The sequence below is a fragment of the Dendrobates tinctorius genome, unplaced genomic scaffold, assembly GCF_039654945.1.
Source record: "Dendrobates tinctorius isolate UK_male_01 unplaced genomic scaffold, ASM3965494v1 ptg000143l, whole genome shotgun sequence".
NCBI classification, from domain to species: Eukaryota; Metazoa; Chordata; class Amphibia; order Anura; family Dendrobatidae; genus Dendrobates; species Dendrobates tinctorius.
The window spans coordinates 36,900,367-36,914,285 of record NW_027361810.1 but is presented as its reverse complement, the minus strand read 5'-3'; the positions used below and the strand labels follow the sequence as shown (position 1 = coordinate 36,914,285).

General features: G+C 42.7%; 1 protein-coding gene across 1 annotated transcript in view; it reads right to left on the bottom strand.

The window, feature by feature from the left end:
- Window positions 1-13,919, bottom strand: part of LOC141049368 (sodium channel protein type 2 subunit alpha-like) — a 263,234-nt gene that overhangs the window by 166,259 nt on the left and 83,056 nt on the right. The window contains exons 2-3 of the mRNA XM_073545767.1: window positions 8,948-9,257; window positions 6,687-6,805 (exon numbers count right to left, since the gene is read on the bottom strand). Of these exons, the coding sequence (XP_073401868.1) occupies window positions 6,687-6,805; window positions 8,948-9,205 (377 nt within the window). The 5' untranslated portion in view covers window positions 9,206-9,257. The remainder of the gene's footprint in view (window positions 1-6,686; window positions 6,806-8,947; window positions 9,258-13,919) is intronic.

The following is a 13,919-nucleotide window of genomic DNA, read 5'->3' as shown; positions in this document are numbered from 1 at the left end:
CCCTTTCTCTCTTTAGGCTTAGTTAATTCTTTGGCTATGCCAAGGCGTCTAAGACATCGTAGGTACGTCCCACGGCTAATTCTAGTTGTGTTGTCAGTTTAGGGGTCTGCAATCCACTAAGTTGCCAACCTCTCTGGTTATCTGGTTGCCTCGCCTATTCCCCTGTTATCCTCCTCGGTTATCTAATCATAACAGAATCACTGGCCTTACTGTAGATTCTAGGGTACGCTAAAGAAGGAAAGAATAGTTTAAAAAAAAAAAAAGGATGTCAGAATTTTTTATATATTTTTTTCTCTTGGGGCCATAGGGGGATTTTGTCTTTAATGGATACTAACCAATTGTCTGATCGTGATGAGCAGCTGGCTGCTGAAGTTCGGAGAATTTCTGCCTATCTCTCTCAGTTGTCTGCTGTGGAACCTAAAGTCCCTATTCCTGATTTATTTTCTGGGGATCGGTCTAAATTTTTGAACTTTAAGAATAATTGTAAACTGTTTTTTAGCTTGAAACGTAATTCCTCAGGGAACTCGGTGCAACAGGTTAAAATTGTTATCTCCCTGCTGCGTGGCGACCCTCAGGACTGGGCTTTTTCCCTGACACCTGGGGATCCTGTTGTGGCTAATGTGGAAGCATTTTTTCAGGCTCTTGGGTTGTTGTATGATGAACCTAATGTTATTGATCAAGCTGAGAAAACCTTATTCACATTGAACCAGGGTCAGGAAGTGGTCGAGTTATATTGTCAGAAATTCCGAAAGTGGGCGGTCATTACTAAATGGAACGATGATGCCCTAGCGGCTCTTTTTCGGAAAGGTCTGGCAGAGACCGTAAAAGATGTTATGGTGGGATTTCCTGTACCCTCTGGTCTCAACGACTCTATGTCATTAGCCATTCAAATTGACAGACGTTTACGTGAACGTAAAATTATGCGAGAAGCGGTGTTGTCTTTCGATCAAACTTCTGAGCCCATGCAGTGTGATAGGGTTTCTAGGGCTCAACGTCAAGAATTTAGAAGGCGTAATAAGTTGTGCTTCTTTTGTGAGGACGCCTCTCATACTATTTCCGCCTGCCCTAAGCGGGAAAAATGTTTTGCTCACTCATTTGTTTTGGGCAATGTACAGACTAAATTCCTTTTGTCAGTTTCCTTGATCTGCTCCTTATCTTCATTTTCTGCTAAGGCATTTGTTGATTCAGGAGCAGCCCTGAACCTGATGGATTTTTACTTTGCCAAACGTTGTTGTTTTCCCATGGTACCCCTGCGGACTCCTATTCCTTTAAGGGATGTTGATGCTACCCCTTTGGCAGAGAATAAACACCAGTTTTGGACCCAGGTGATAATGCGGGTAGCCCCAGACCACCAAGAGAATTGTAAATTTTTGGTGTTGCATAATTTACATGACATTATTGTGCTGGGTTTTCCTTGGTTGCAGACCTATAATCCTGTTCTGCATTGGAAATCTGTGTCTGTGGTAAATTGGGATTGTCAATATGTTCGCAGTGACACTCCTGTTTTTTCTACCTCTCCCCATTCTCATGATGTCCCTGACTATTTGGCTGATTTCTCTGATGTATTTAGTGAGAGTAAGTCTGCATCCTTGCCTCCTCATAGGAGTTATGATTGCGAGATCGAGTTAGTGCCCAGTTGTAAATTTCCCAAGGGTCGGCTCTTCAATTTATCTGTACCTGAACATGATGCTATGCGATCTTATATCAAAGAGTCATTGGAGAAGGGTCATATCAGACCGTCCTCTTCACCTATAGGTGCCGGCTCTTTCTTTGTGGCCAAGAAAGATGGCTCATTGAGGCCATGTATTGACTATCGTCTCCTTAATAAAATCACTGTTAAATATCAGTATCCGTTACCCCTGATTTCCGATTTATTCTCCAGAGTGAAAGGTGCTAGTTGGTTTACCAAGCTTGACCTTAGGGGGCGTATAATCTTATTCGTATCAAGCACGGTGATAAATGGAAGACGGCGTTTAATACTCCTGAGGGGCATTTTGAGTACCTAGTGATGCCTTTTGGGCTCACTAATGACCCTTCCGTCTTCCAATCTTTCATGAACGATAGTTTCCAGGACTTTGTGGACAAGTTTTTGATCGTTTATTTGGGCGATATTTTGATTTTTTCCAATGATTGGGATTCTCATGTGGAACATGTTCGGATTGTATTACGTATTTTGAGAGAAAATGCTCTGCATGTTAAGGGATCGAAATGTCTCTTTGGCATACAAAAAAATTGTGCTTTTGGGATTCATTTTGTCCCCGTCCACTATTGAAATGGACCCGGTCAAGGTCCAGGCCATTTATGATTGGGTTCAGCCCACTTCCTTGAAGGCTCTCCAGAAATTTTTGGGTTTTGCTAATTTCTACCGTAAATTCATAAGTAATTTCTCTGGTATTGTTAAACCACTGATGGATTTGACCAAAAAGGGCGCTGATGTGGTGAATTGGTCTCCAGAGGCAGTCTCGGCGTTTCAGGAGCTTAAGCGGAGATTCACTTCTGCTCCTGTTCTGCGGCAACCTGATGTTTCTCTGCCATTTCAGGTGGAGATAGATGCTTCTGAGATTGGTGCAGGAGCCATTTTGACTCAAAGAGATCCGGTAACCTCTAAGATGAATCCTTGTGCCTTTTTCTCTCGAAAATGTTCCCCATCTGAACGTAATTATGATGTGGGGATCGGGAGTTGTTGGCTATGAAGTGGGCATTTGAAGAGTGGAGACATTGGTTGGAGGGGGCCAGACATTAAGTTGTGGTCCTCATCGACCACAAGAACTTGATCTATCTCGAATCAGCCAGGCGACTGAATCCTAGACAGGCTAGGTGGGCCTTGTTTTTTATGCGTTTTAATTTTGTGGTCTCCTTTCTTCCGGGCACTAAGAATATTAAGGCGGATGCCCTCTCTAGGAGTTTCTTTGCGGATTCTCTTGATGTGACTAAGCCTACTACCATTCTAAATGAGGGTGTGGTTCTTTCCGCTATTTCACCCGAATTGAGACTTGCCCTGGAGGAATTTCGTGAGGACAAACCTGAACGATGCCCTGAAATTGTATGTCCCCGACCAGTGGAGGAGAAGAGTAATGTCTGAAATTCATTGCTCCCCGTTAGCTGGTCATCCTGGTATTTTTGGTACCAGTGATTTGGTGAGTCGGTCTTTTTGGTGGCCTGCTTTATCTCGTGATGTCAGGAATTTTGTGCAGTCCTGTGGGACTTGTTCTCGGTCCAAACCCTGTTTTTGTTCTAGTGGATTGTTAGTGCCACTGCCGGTGGCCAGGAGGCCATGGACCCATATATCAATGGATTTTATTTCCGACCTCCCTGTCTTTCAGAGAATAACTGTTATCTGGGTGATCTGTGATAAATTTTCCAAGATGGTCCATCTTGTACCACTGCCAAAGTTGCCATCCTCTTCTAAGTTGGTGCCCTTGTTTTTACAGCAGGTGGTTCGTTTGCACGGTATTCCGGAGAACATTGTGTCTGACAGAGGAGTCCAGTTTATTTCCAGGTTTTGGAGAGCTTTTTGTTCTAAACTGGGAATTCAGTTGTCCTTCTCCTCTGTGTTTCACCCTCAGACCAATGGGCAGACTGAGACAGCAAACCAGACCTTGGAAACCTATTTGAGATGTTTTGTGTCTGCTGATCAAGATGACTGGGTCTCTTTTTTGCCCTTGGCTCAATTTGCTCTAAATAATAGGGCTAGTTCTGCCACTTTGATGTCTCCTTTTTTCTGCAACTTCGGGTTTCATCCTCGGTTTTCTTCAAGGCAGGTGGAGGCTTCAGCCTGTCCAGGTGTTGATTCTGTGGTAGAGAGAATGCAGCAGATTTGGGATCAAGTAGTGGATAAGTTGTCTCACTCTCAGGAGAAGGCCCAATGGTTTGCCAACTGGCATAGGACCATTGGTCCCCGGTTTAAAGTGGGTGACATGGTTTGGTTGTCCTCAAAAAATATTTCTATGAAAGTTGCGTCTCCAAAATTCAAGCCAAGGTTCATTGGACCTTATAAGATTTTGGAAATCCTTAAAACTGTTTCTTTCCATTTGGCTCTTCCAGGAGCGTTCAAGATTCACAACGTCTTTCATAAATCTTTGTTGAAAAGGTTTGTGGAGAAAGTAGTTCCCATGGCTGTGCCCCCTGATCCTGTATTGGTTAAGGGTAATCTAGAGTATGAAGAAGAGAAGGTATTGGATTCTCATCTGGCTAGACAGAGACTCCAATACTCGGTCAAATGGAAAGGTTATGGTCAGGAGGATATTCTTGGGTCTTTGCTTCTGACATTCATGCCGAGAGATTGGTTCACGCCTTTCACCGGGCCCATCCTGATCGGCCTGGTGGTGTGGGTGAGGGTTCGGTGACCCCTCCTCAAGGGGGGGGTACTGTTGTGAACATGTTTGACCTGGCTTCTGAGTTTGGGCTCCCTCTGGTGGTTGCTGCTGGTAATGGAGCTGGTCTGGCTGACAGGAGTCAATCACCTGAGTAGGATGATTGTGTCATGATCTGAAGTGATCTGACAGTTTTAAAATCACTGTGTGAACTTTTTTTCCTTTTGGCAAGTTTCCAAGGTGTCTTGACTGTCCCCGCTGGTGGTTAGTGGTATTGCACTTTAGGTTTTTGTGCACTTGATTGTGGATCAGGTGCGACACCCTATAAAGGTGTGCTCAGGGTGTGCAATCACTGCTGGTGATACTGATTCATTTATTCTGAGTTTGTGAGAGCCTGGTTAAAGGATGGAGCTGAGGAGGAGTCCTGCGCAGCTTAGCCAGGGGGGACATGTCGCAGTGATGGTGTCAGCGGGAAGTGTCTGCATGGTCTGGTGGAGTGGCTACTATGGAGAGTGGCACTCACCATGTGGGACTTGGCTGCTGAGCTGGACTCAAGCATGCTTGACTTCGTGGCAGAAGCTGAACTCATCCTTGGGACTCTGTTATTAAGCTGCAGCAACTGGTGGTGGACTCTGCTCCTAGGCAGCACTATGGTGCAGGATCCCGTTATGGTGATGGATCCGGGTGGAGGAGAAGACGCACGCAGGTGGAGGGCTCTGTTGCAGGAGCATAAGCACAGAGCATAAAGCTAAGTGGTGTCCCCCTGTATTGTCTCTTTCCCTCATGTGTGTTATTAGTGCAGTGGTGGGATTAGTTTCCGCACCGACCTATTCCCTAGTGAGGGTTTAGGGTCAGGGCGAGCTAGGGCGTTGAGGTACGCGTGCGGCGCCCGGTGCGAAACCGGCATAGGGAATGTCAGGAGTGCAGGGACACTGGCTCAGGGGAGCTCAGGAGGTCTCTAATTCCCTTTTCCCTATCGCAGGGCCCACCACTGTTAATGTTTCCCAGGTTCCCCCTTTATTATTTAAATTCGCCTTACTGGAGGCGGGGTTTCCAGATTTTATGTATAACGTGTAATTCCCAAATTCGCCAGGTGGAGGCGGCGTATCCACCGGCACGTTTTATTATTTAAATGCGCCCCACTGGAGGCGGTGTATCCAGGGTCACGTGTGTTATGGGTTCGCCTTGCGGAAACATCTGCATCCTGACACACGTGATCATGACAGATTGGAGGTCAGGTGTTACAGACTGGAGTGATTTAAGTAAGCAACCTTCCCTCAGCTCTTGCTGGTGATTTGGTTTTCTCTCTGAGCATTTAGGAAGTCTGCTTGCCTCCTGCTTCGTCCTGCACTTTTCAGATAAGTTATTTGTCTGGCTGAATCTTTTTGTATTTACTTCATTTTTTGCTTTTCTCTGATTTCTGCCTTGCTTGTGTGAGTCCAGCCTGGTTCCCTGCTGGGACCTTTGCTGGACTGTTTCTTTTGCCACAGTTTATGTCAGTCTTGCAGTATTTCTAATCCCCTGTTATATCAGTATCTTTTGTTTGCGTCCAGTTACACGAGAGTTCTGATTTAGTGGGGGAGAGGTCGTGTGGCCTCAGTATTTTTGCATATCAGACGTGATGGAATTTTTCTTAGGGTTTTTTACGTGATTGCAGACAGTATCCTTTCCTGTCCTATTCTATCTAGACAGTTTGGGCCCCATCATTTGCTTACTCTATTTTCTGTCTGTGTTTGTGCCTCATCTTGTCTCACCGGCAATATATGTTCAGGGGCTATCTATTCCTTTGGGGGTCTACTCTGGGGCACTTTAGCTTTCCCCTTTCTCTCTTTAGGCTTAGTTAGGCTATGCCGAGGCGTCTAGGGCATCGTAGGTATGTCCCACGGCTAATTCTAGTTGTGTTGTCAGTTTAGGGGTCTGCAATCCGCTAAGTTGCCAACCTCTCTGGTTATCTGGTTGCCTTGCCTGTTCCCCTGTTATCCTCCTCTGTTACCTAATCATAACAGCTGTGCCTCTTCTCCACCTCCCTGCTCTCCCCGCACATGCTAAGATGTCAGTTTCCCTGCTGTGTGCTTCCCCAATAGTGTGGACTGACATCAATCCCGGACTAGTCATGGGACTGTAAGCAGTGACAGCAGGGACAATTAAACTTAATTTTTAAACCTATACGAGGGGAATTCATTAAAGATTTCCCCTGACCCACTTCTATTTATCACAGGATACTTGTACATTAGGGGTTTAAGGCAAATGCAAGCATCATTAAAGAGGGTATTAGGAGGCTGAGAAAATGCTCCCTATAACTTCTAGGGGTAAATCCTGATGATAGGTTCCCTTTCATGCAAATAAATAACTGGTTATATGAAAAAAGGATATGAGTGCACAAAAATCTTTATAGCTGCTTTACGGATAGGGTTGAAAGGTGACAGAATGTACAAGGCAGACGTGGCACTGAAGCGGGAGATTGCCTTCCGTTTATTCAATACTATAAAAGTCTGAAACAGAAAAATGTACATTTTCCAATTTTTAGGCATAGGAAGTAAGGCTTCATAATAGTTTATAAACAGTATGGATCATATGTTAATGTTTGGCTGATGTTTCTTCATCCTCTCAATTGATGCTACAAGAAACTTCACCCATCACTAGGTCAAAAAGTCCATCGGTATCACATCCCATTAGAGATGAGCGATAGATTTGTGGAACTCCAGTCCAGATAATGTTGCACCAGCCATATCAAATCAATTGTTTCCCTAGATATTCTGTAAGGTAAGAGATCTGTGGACCTTCCATGTAGCTGCCAAGTACCATTGAATTGGAAGCTGGACTGGTGCCCCATGAATCGATCTGCTCATCTCCACTATCCATCTTTATTTAGATATCTACCACTTGACTATTCTTGATTAAAAATTTTGTAGGACGTAAAAAGAGACTCTTTGTAACCTCTGAATAATAGTAAAGATGTGTCACAATGTTGGAGTTCTTATAACTAAAGTCTCTGCTTTGCATATTGAGATTTTTTAGGCATGCAATGCTCCTCTGGGAATTTAAATATGCAAATAGCCTCTTTAGAAAGAAACTCTAGAGCCACCTATTGGCAGTAGCAATCTTAAACGTCAATAATCGACCGTTCTAACGAGCATTGCCATATGACTTAGAAAAAGAAGCCAAAACAGACACTCCATTAGTTGACACGTGTTTCAGGGTGTTTGCCCTTCATCAGTGCAAAGAAGAAGAACGGATATATCTGGGTGAGAAATCTCTGCCATAAGGTCTAAGGTTAATGTTTCTCATTATGGAAAGTGCCATCATGGTGCAGGGAGACTTACAGGCTACACAATGCACCCCTGTTGTACTACCATCTTGACCTCTGTAGGAAGCCAAATTGTAGGTTCAAGTTTGCCTGTCATTTTTATGGGAATGTAAAGCTTTTCTGTTCAATACAGCATCATGATGTTGACGGTTGTTCTTTGAGACAAGCAATTTTTAAAGCAGCTATCTCCCAGAGCAGTAGAAAGCTGAACAGTTTTCCTTCATTCTGGGCGAGAGATAATTTGCATCCTTTTCCCACAGAGCATTGACAAGTAGATTCCATGCACAGCTAGTTTCCTTAAACGGGTTATGCAGGACTTATGATATCAGATCGATGGGGGTCTATCACTTGCCATCCCCACCATTAAGCTGTTTACATCTCTGGCTGCAACAAGATGCTCACAATGTACGCAGCCAATAAACTATGGCTCTGTGCACTCTGCAGTGACCATTCTCTGTATCCGTTCACTTCCATAGGTCCTAAGCTGCGTTACCCGAGAACGGCCACAACTGAGCTGCAAACAGCTGATCATGGGTGCCAGATGTGAAGCCCGCACTGAACTGATATCATTGGTCTACCCAAAGGGCCGATGGAGACAGCCATAGATTCTCTCATTCAAGAGAATTGGGCCAATTATGCAAATGACATTCTGATCAAACCCTGATCAGAGTTTAATCAGAGTTTCAGCATAGTCTATTACGATTGTCTGGGATGAGGAGAAGATGAAGAAAATAGTTTCTCCATTATGTCAATCCACATCAATCCATTTTCCATGGACTCACTGACGTGCATGGCGGAGTGCGATTCGAATATCTGATCAAACTCGGGCATGCTGAGATTTTTTTCCCTTAGACAGTCTCTTCCCATGGACAGAGTGAATGTAGACTCGTCAATTTGGACCGGACACAACCCCTTTTAAGTCCTGGACAAACTTTTTAAGGAGAGACAACTTTTATACTCCAAAACTTGCAACTAGTTTGTGTGCAGACATCCGGGACGACAATCTGCACAATATTGTATTAAGATTTAGATTGAAATTCTGGTAAACAATAAATGATTATTTTTTTCATTGTATATAAAAATAAAGATAAAAACACTGATTTTTATTAAGAGTCTGAAATTACATTACTACTCTGACATGGAGATAGTGGGGAATCGTAATTTGTCCCGAGACTTCCCTGGTGTGTTTTCTGATTGCTATGTTTCATGAAGGAATCAAATTCTCTAAAGGAAAACCATCCATCAACAGCAACTGCTATTCTCCTGCTTCTTCATGAGCGAAGCGCCTACAACACTTCAGTGTACATATCAGTAGCCTCACACTGACCTTCTGGTTAGCATAGTATGGGTCCATATCCTCCAGGGGTTCCGATACCACTCCAGGTGGGATGTCGCCATAGATAAATGGCAATTTCTTACCAGCTTCCAAGTCATTACTTGGTTTTGAAACCAATTCTTCACTGTCTTGCTTTCCTTCTTTTGCCTTCTTTTCGCCTGCAATACGTTTCTCAATGGCTTTAAGAGACTCCCTGGTAAAATATCGGAAGCTGTCAGGTCCAGGTGGTACAAGCCCTGGCTGTGCCATCTTTTCATCCTGCTCCCCTTATTTACCATCTAGCTTGATGCATAGCAACAATCTAAGAAAAAAGCAAAGAGATTAATATTAACTTCCGAGGGTCAGAGTCTTCAGGAGACCCCAATACATGTGCACTTTTGCGCTTTATTGCTTCCATAAATCACGTCCAATTATACAAACTAACAGCATCATGAATGCACATGTTATGAAGGATTACGATGGGTTCACTCTGCATAATTATCATGACTCAACATTCCTAGAAATGCTCGTTTCCTGACCATCGTGCATTGCAAGAAAGGATGCAAATCACCCGACGAACAAGCAAAATGCTCGTTCGTAGGGTGAAATGATATTTTCACTTGCTTAAAAGATTATTGTTCTTGGCAGCACATCATCATTATCATCATCATTATGAGCTGCCGAGAACAAATGAAAACCTGTGCACACATGGATGATATGTTACTGATTGTTCTTGGCTCATCGTGAGCGTAACCCTCCTGTCTAATGAGGCAAACATGTAGTCGATTGGTGGTCATTTAAAGCCATGGTTGGCTTGGTAAATCCAACCTTAAGCCAAAAGATTTCAAGAAATTACAAATATGTCTATCAGTGGCCCATTGATATAGTCAAGGGGGGGAAAATAGGAGTTGTGTCTAATGGGGTGCAAACAAAGTGGGTGCCTTGGCCATGATATATAGACACACAAGGTTTTGGCAGTAATCTGAACATTTTTTTTCCCTGGGAGCCTTATATCCAGAGCAATGCAGAGCCACATATATGAAATGTCACTAAGTATGGGGTCGGGGTGAAGCCGAGGCATCCAGCAGTAACAGCCCCTTGAAGATATGGTGTAGAGACGAAGGTGGACAACACAGGTATAAAAATCAATCCTTACTCACTCAGAGGCACAACAAGTTTACAATCTGAGAAATATGACACAAAATGGTAATCATCCTTCAATTTGTGTTTTGTTTTTAAAAGTCTATTTTATGTGTTTTTCTTTAAAGGGGTTTCCCCTCAAACAAAGTTAATTTTAATCAACATTTTAACCAATAGACCTTTGAATAATAGTACATTCCACAACTGGTTGTGTTTATAAAAAATGTTCCTGTGCCGAGATAATCTTATAAATGTGCCCCTGCTGTGTACTGTGTAATGTCTGTGTCTGATCATTTAGGAACATGGTCTGATCATACCACATTTCCTGGGCAGGTGAGGAAGCAAAAGAGTATACAGACTTTACAGTATGGGATCACAAATGATTCTTTCTTTTAGGTAAAACATTGCTTAAAAACAGGCAAGGAAATGTTTTATCTCACAAAAAGAACAATTTGTGATCCCCTGCTGTAATGTCTGTATTCTCTCTTTTGCTTCCTCCCCTGCCCAGGAGATGTGGTATGATTAGACCATGTTCCTGCACGGTCAGACACAGCCATTACACAATACACAGTGGAGACACATTTATAAGATTATCTCAGCACAGGAACATTTTTTGTAAACACATCCAAATGTGGAACTTATTATTATTCCAAGATGTACTGATTTAAAAATACCCCTTTAAGTTTGCCAACATGTGGTGCATGGTCTTTGTTTTCCAGAGGTATGCATCCCATTAATTAATTACAACTTTTCAAAAAGCTACTTTATATGCGTTCAAATTATTGCCCAAATTTTGGGACATTTTAGCACAACATGCGGCTTCTTGTTTTAATATAAGCACGACAATGGCAATAGACAAAAGTGAAGAGAATTTTTGATTGTACACAAAAATTCATGAACCCTGTGCGTCGTGAAGAGTTCAGTGCAAAAATCAAGGAATACCACAAGTCGAAAAAAAAGAAAGAAAATTGACTTAAAAAAAAAAAAATCAAAAACAGAAGATTAATTGGACCCTGATTGTTACCCGTATGTCACTAATGGCAAACAGGCGCAGCTTTAGGGTTCTTGTATTTGGCCGGCACGGACATGGACATTAGTTTTCGGAAAAAACTCACCTTACACCAATACTTATTACAAATCATCATTAGGTTTTTTTTTTACATAGAATAATGAAATGTCATGACTCATGAGCCAGCGCCTAGATGCCATGTTTATCTATTGCTTGGGCGTTAGGGACTTACACATTTCTTGTGATTTTCCTAAACTGAGTGTTCAGTCGCTTGAAAATGAATAATTCTAATTCCTCCATAATAATTCAAGCAGTGCGAGCTGCAGACAGGAGCTGGGCTGGGTGAGACGTAGATGTTTATCATGTGGACTTGCTTAAGACAGAAGAGCGGCACCATCCTAATTAGCGTCTCAGGCTGCAGAAGAGCAGGACACACCCTGATCGCACTCCCAGCAGCAGGATTATGTGGCAGCCTCAGAAGTCATATTTGCCCATTAGTTTTTATAAGGAAGCGGAAGAGATGAATGCATCCTGTAGCGTTTTGCATTACATATGGTTTTTTCTCACACAATGGCAGTAATTTTGCACTCAAGGGAGTAAAGATACTTACTAATTGATATATTAATGCAGTTTCTTAGAACTATTAACCTAATTTCAATTTATAACACTTATAAAGATGGACTTGATCCAGAAAGTGCATCTATCCAAGCTGTAGAAAAAAACTCACTACCGGTACTACTCATGTAGCAGAGCTGAGTTTGTAATTGGTGTGATGTACTGCACAGCACACAATCGGAGACATTCCATAGGGCTGAGGATCAACCTAGGCAGGATTTACATTTTGGGTTTATGTTGTGCTGGGATAGGCACCAATCGGTAGAACGGGTGCCAGTACCTCTCACCCTTCTGCTGCTTCAATCACTATTGGTCTGGCAGAAAAATCAGAGCACAAGACTTGGCAGCACTATAGGGAATGAGGAGCGACCCTCGTACATGCCGCTACATTCTGGTACATGCTGCTACATTCTAACAGGTATCAAAGTGCTCTGATCTGCCGATCAGTGCCAGTCCCAGCAGTCAGACCTCCACCGATCAATGAGTTATCATCTTTCTAATGGATTGGTGATAACTAGAGAGGAGCGAACCCAAACTTAAAAGTTTGGGGTTTGTGCTAGATAGTGTCTGGCGTTATTAATGGTCAAACACGACTTTTCCTGGAAGACCATTGCAATCTTCGGGGTTTTGGGGGAAGTCTGCTGCAAAGAGAGAGAATTTGTTTTCAGCTCCAAAATTTGGGTCTTCATTGTTTTCAATGTGATTCAGGTGCTGGTTCAAGTTTGAGTACAGTTCTGGTACCCAAACTGAACTTTGGACTAAAGTTCGGGTGAGATTCCAGACCCTGAACTTCCACGGATCCACTTATACATAGCGATAACTTGTGTCCACCAGATAATCCCTTTAAGGCTTCATTCAGACGTCAATATTTTTCATGAGCGCAAAAAAATCGGCATTAGTGTTTTGGATCATTGTGTCATCAGTGTATGGACTTTGTGTCCATTTTTACCATCCATGCGCTGTCCGTGTTCCTGGACCCATATACTTGTATTGGCCCTTGTCATTTGTACTGTCAGAAAAAAAAAAGGATATGTCTCTGTGAATTTTACATGGACACATGGTCCGTAAAAAAAACAAAGACATGTGAAGAGACACATAGCCTATAATGGATATGTGTTGTAACCATGAAAAACACGGATAGAACACGTACGTGCAACACAGATGTCTGAATGAGGTTTAAGGCTAAGTTCACTTGTTGCACATTTGGTGCAGATTATTTCACAATGTATCTGCAGTAAAATCCACGCATATTGCATGCAAATTTTGCTGCAGATTTTGTTGCATATTTGTTTCAGATTTCCATTGTAAGGGGTGATATCTGTGCTGATTCCACATTATGGTAAGTCCAAACAGTGCCAGCTAAAGAGATTTCAACACAGCAACAAAAATGTCTGCGTTGATACTGTCATGTGGTGCACATATTAAAATCTGCAGCATTCTATTCTTGGTGGAGAGTCCTGCTCGGATTTCATCCTTTGCAAAAGAAATTGTGAAATCAGGGCCAGATATGCTACCAAATCCACAGCAATATATGCGTGTAGCAAATGCAGCTTTTGCTGCAGATTTTGCAGACAAGCTACGGAAAATTGACCCCAAATGCACAATGCCTGAAATTACTCTGAAGAATTGACATGCTGCAGATTTTAATAACTGCACTACAGGTCAATTTCCCTTAAGAAATTATGAGCAAAGAGTGTAAGAGATTTGTTAAAATGTCATCTGCTTAGCTGTTACTGTATAATGCTGCAGATTTTACGCACCATATATGCAACTTGTAAATGTAGATAAATTATGTTTAAAAGGGTTGTCAAGGTTTGGTACGACAGTCTGCAGTCAGTGTATGTGACTACAGACTTGTGAATCCTTACAGCGTGCACTGTGCGAAATGTCAAGATTCTCCGGTGCCGGTAATAGGAGCGGGCGGTCATGTGATATTCCAAATCACGGTGCATGTCTAGTCGGAATGTAGCACTGGAGAATCCCAACAGCGTGCGCCATGATTGTAGACCTTAGCGCTAAACCTGGACAACCCCTAACAAATACGAGTGACACACAAGGATTTTAAATGGAAAAATAGTGTTGCTTCAACCGCTGTTATTCTTCCCGTAAAATGATGACGTAACTTGTAATTGAGGCTCCTAGCAGATGGAATAGAGTGAGATTTGTGGTTGACAATCCCCATTTAAATACATTTTTTTCCCTTACAATTGTAGCTCCTCA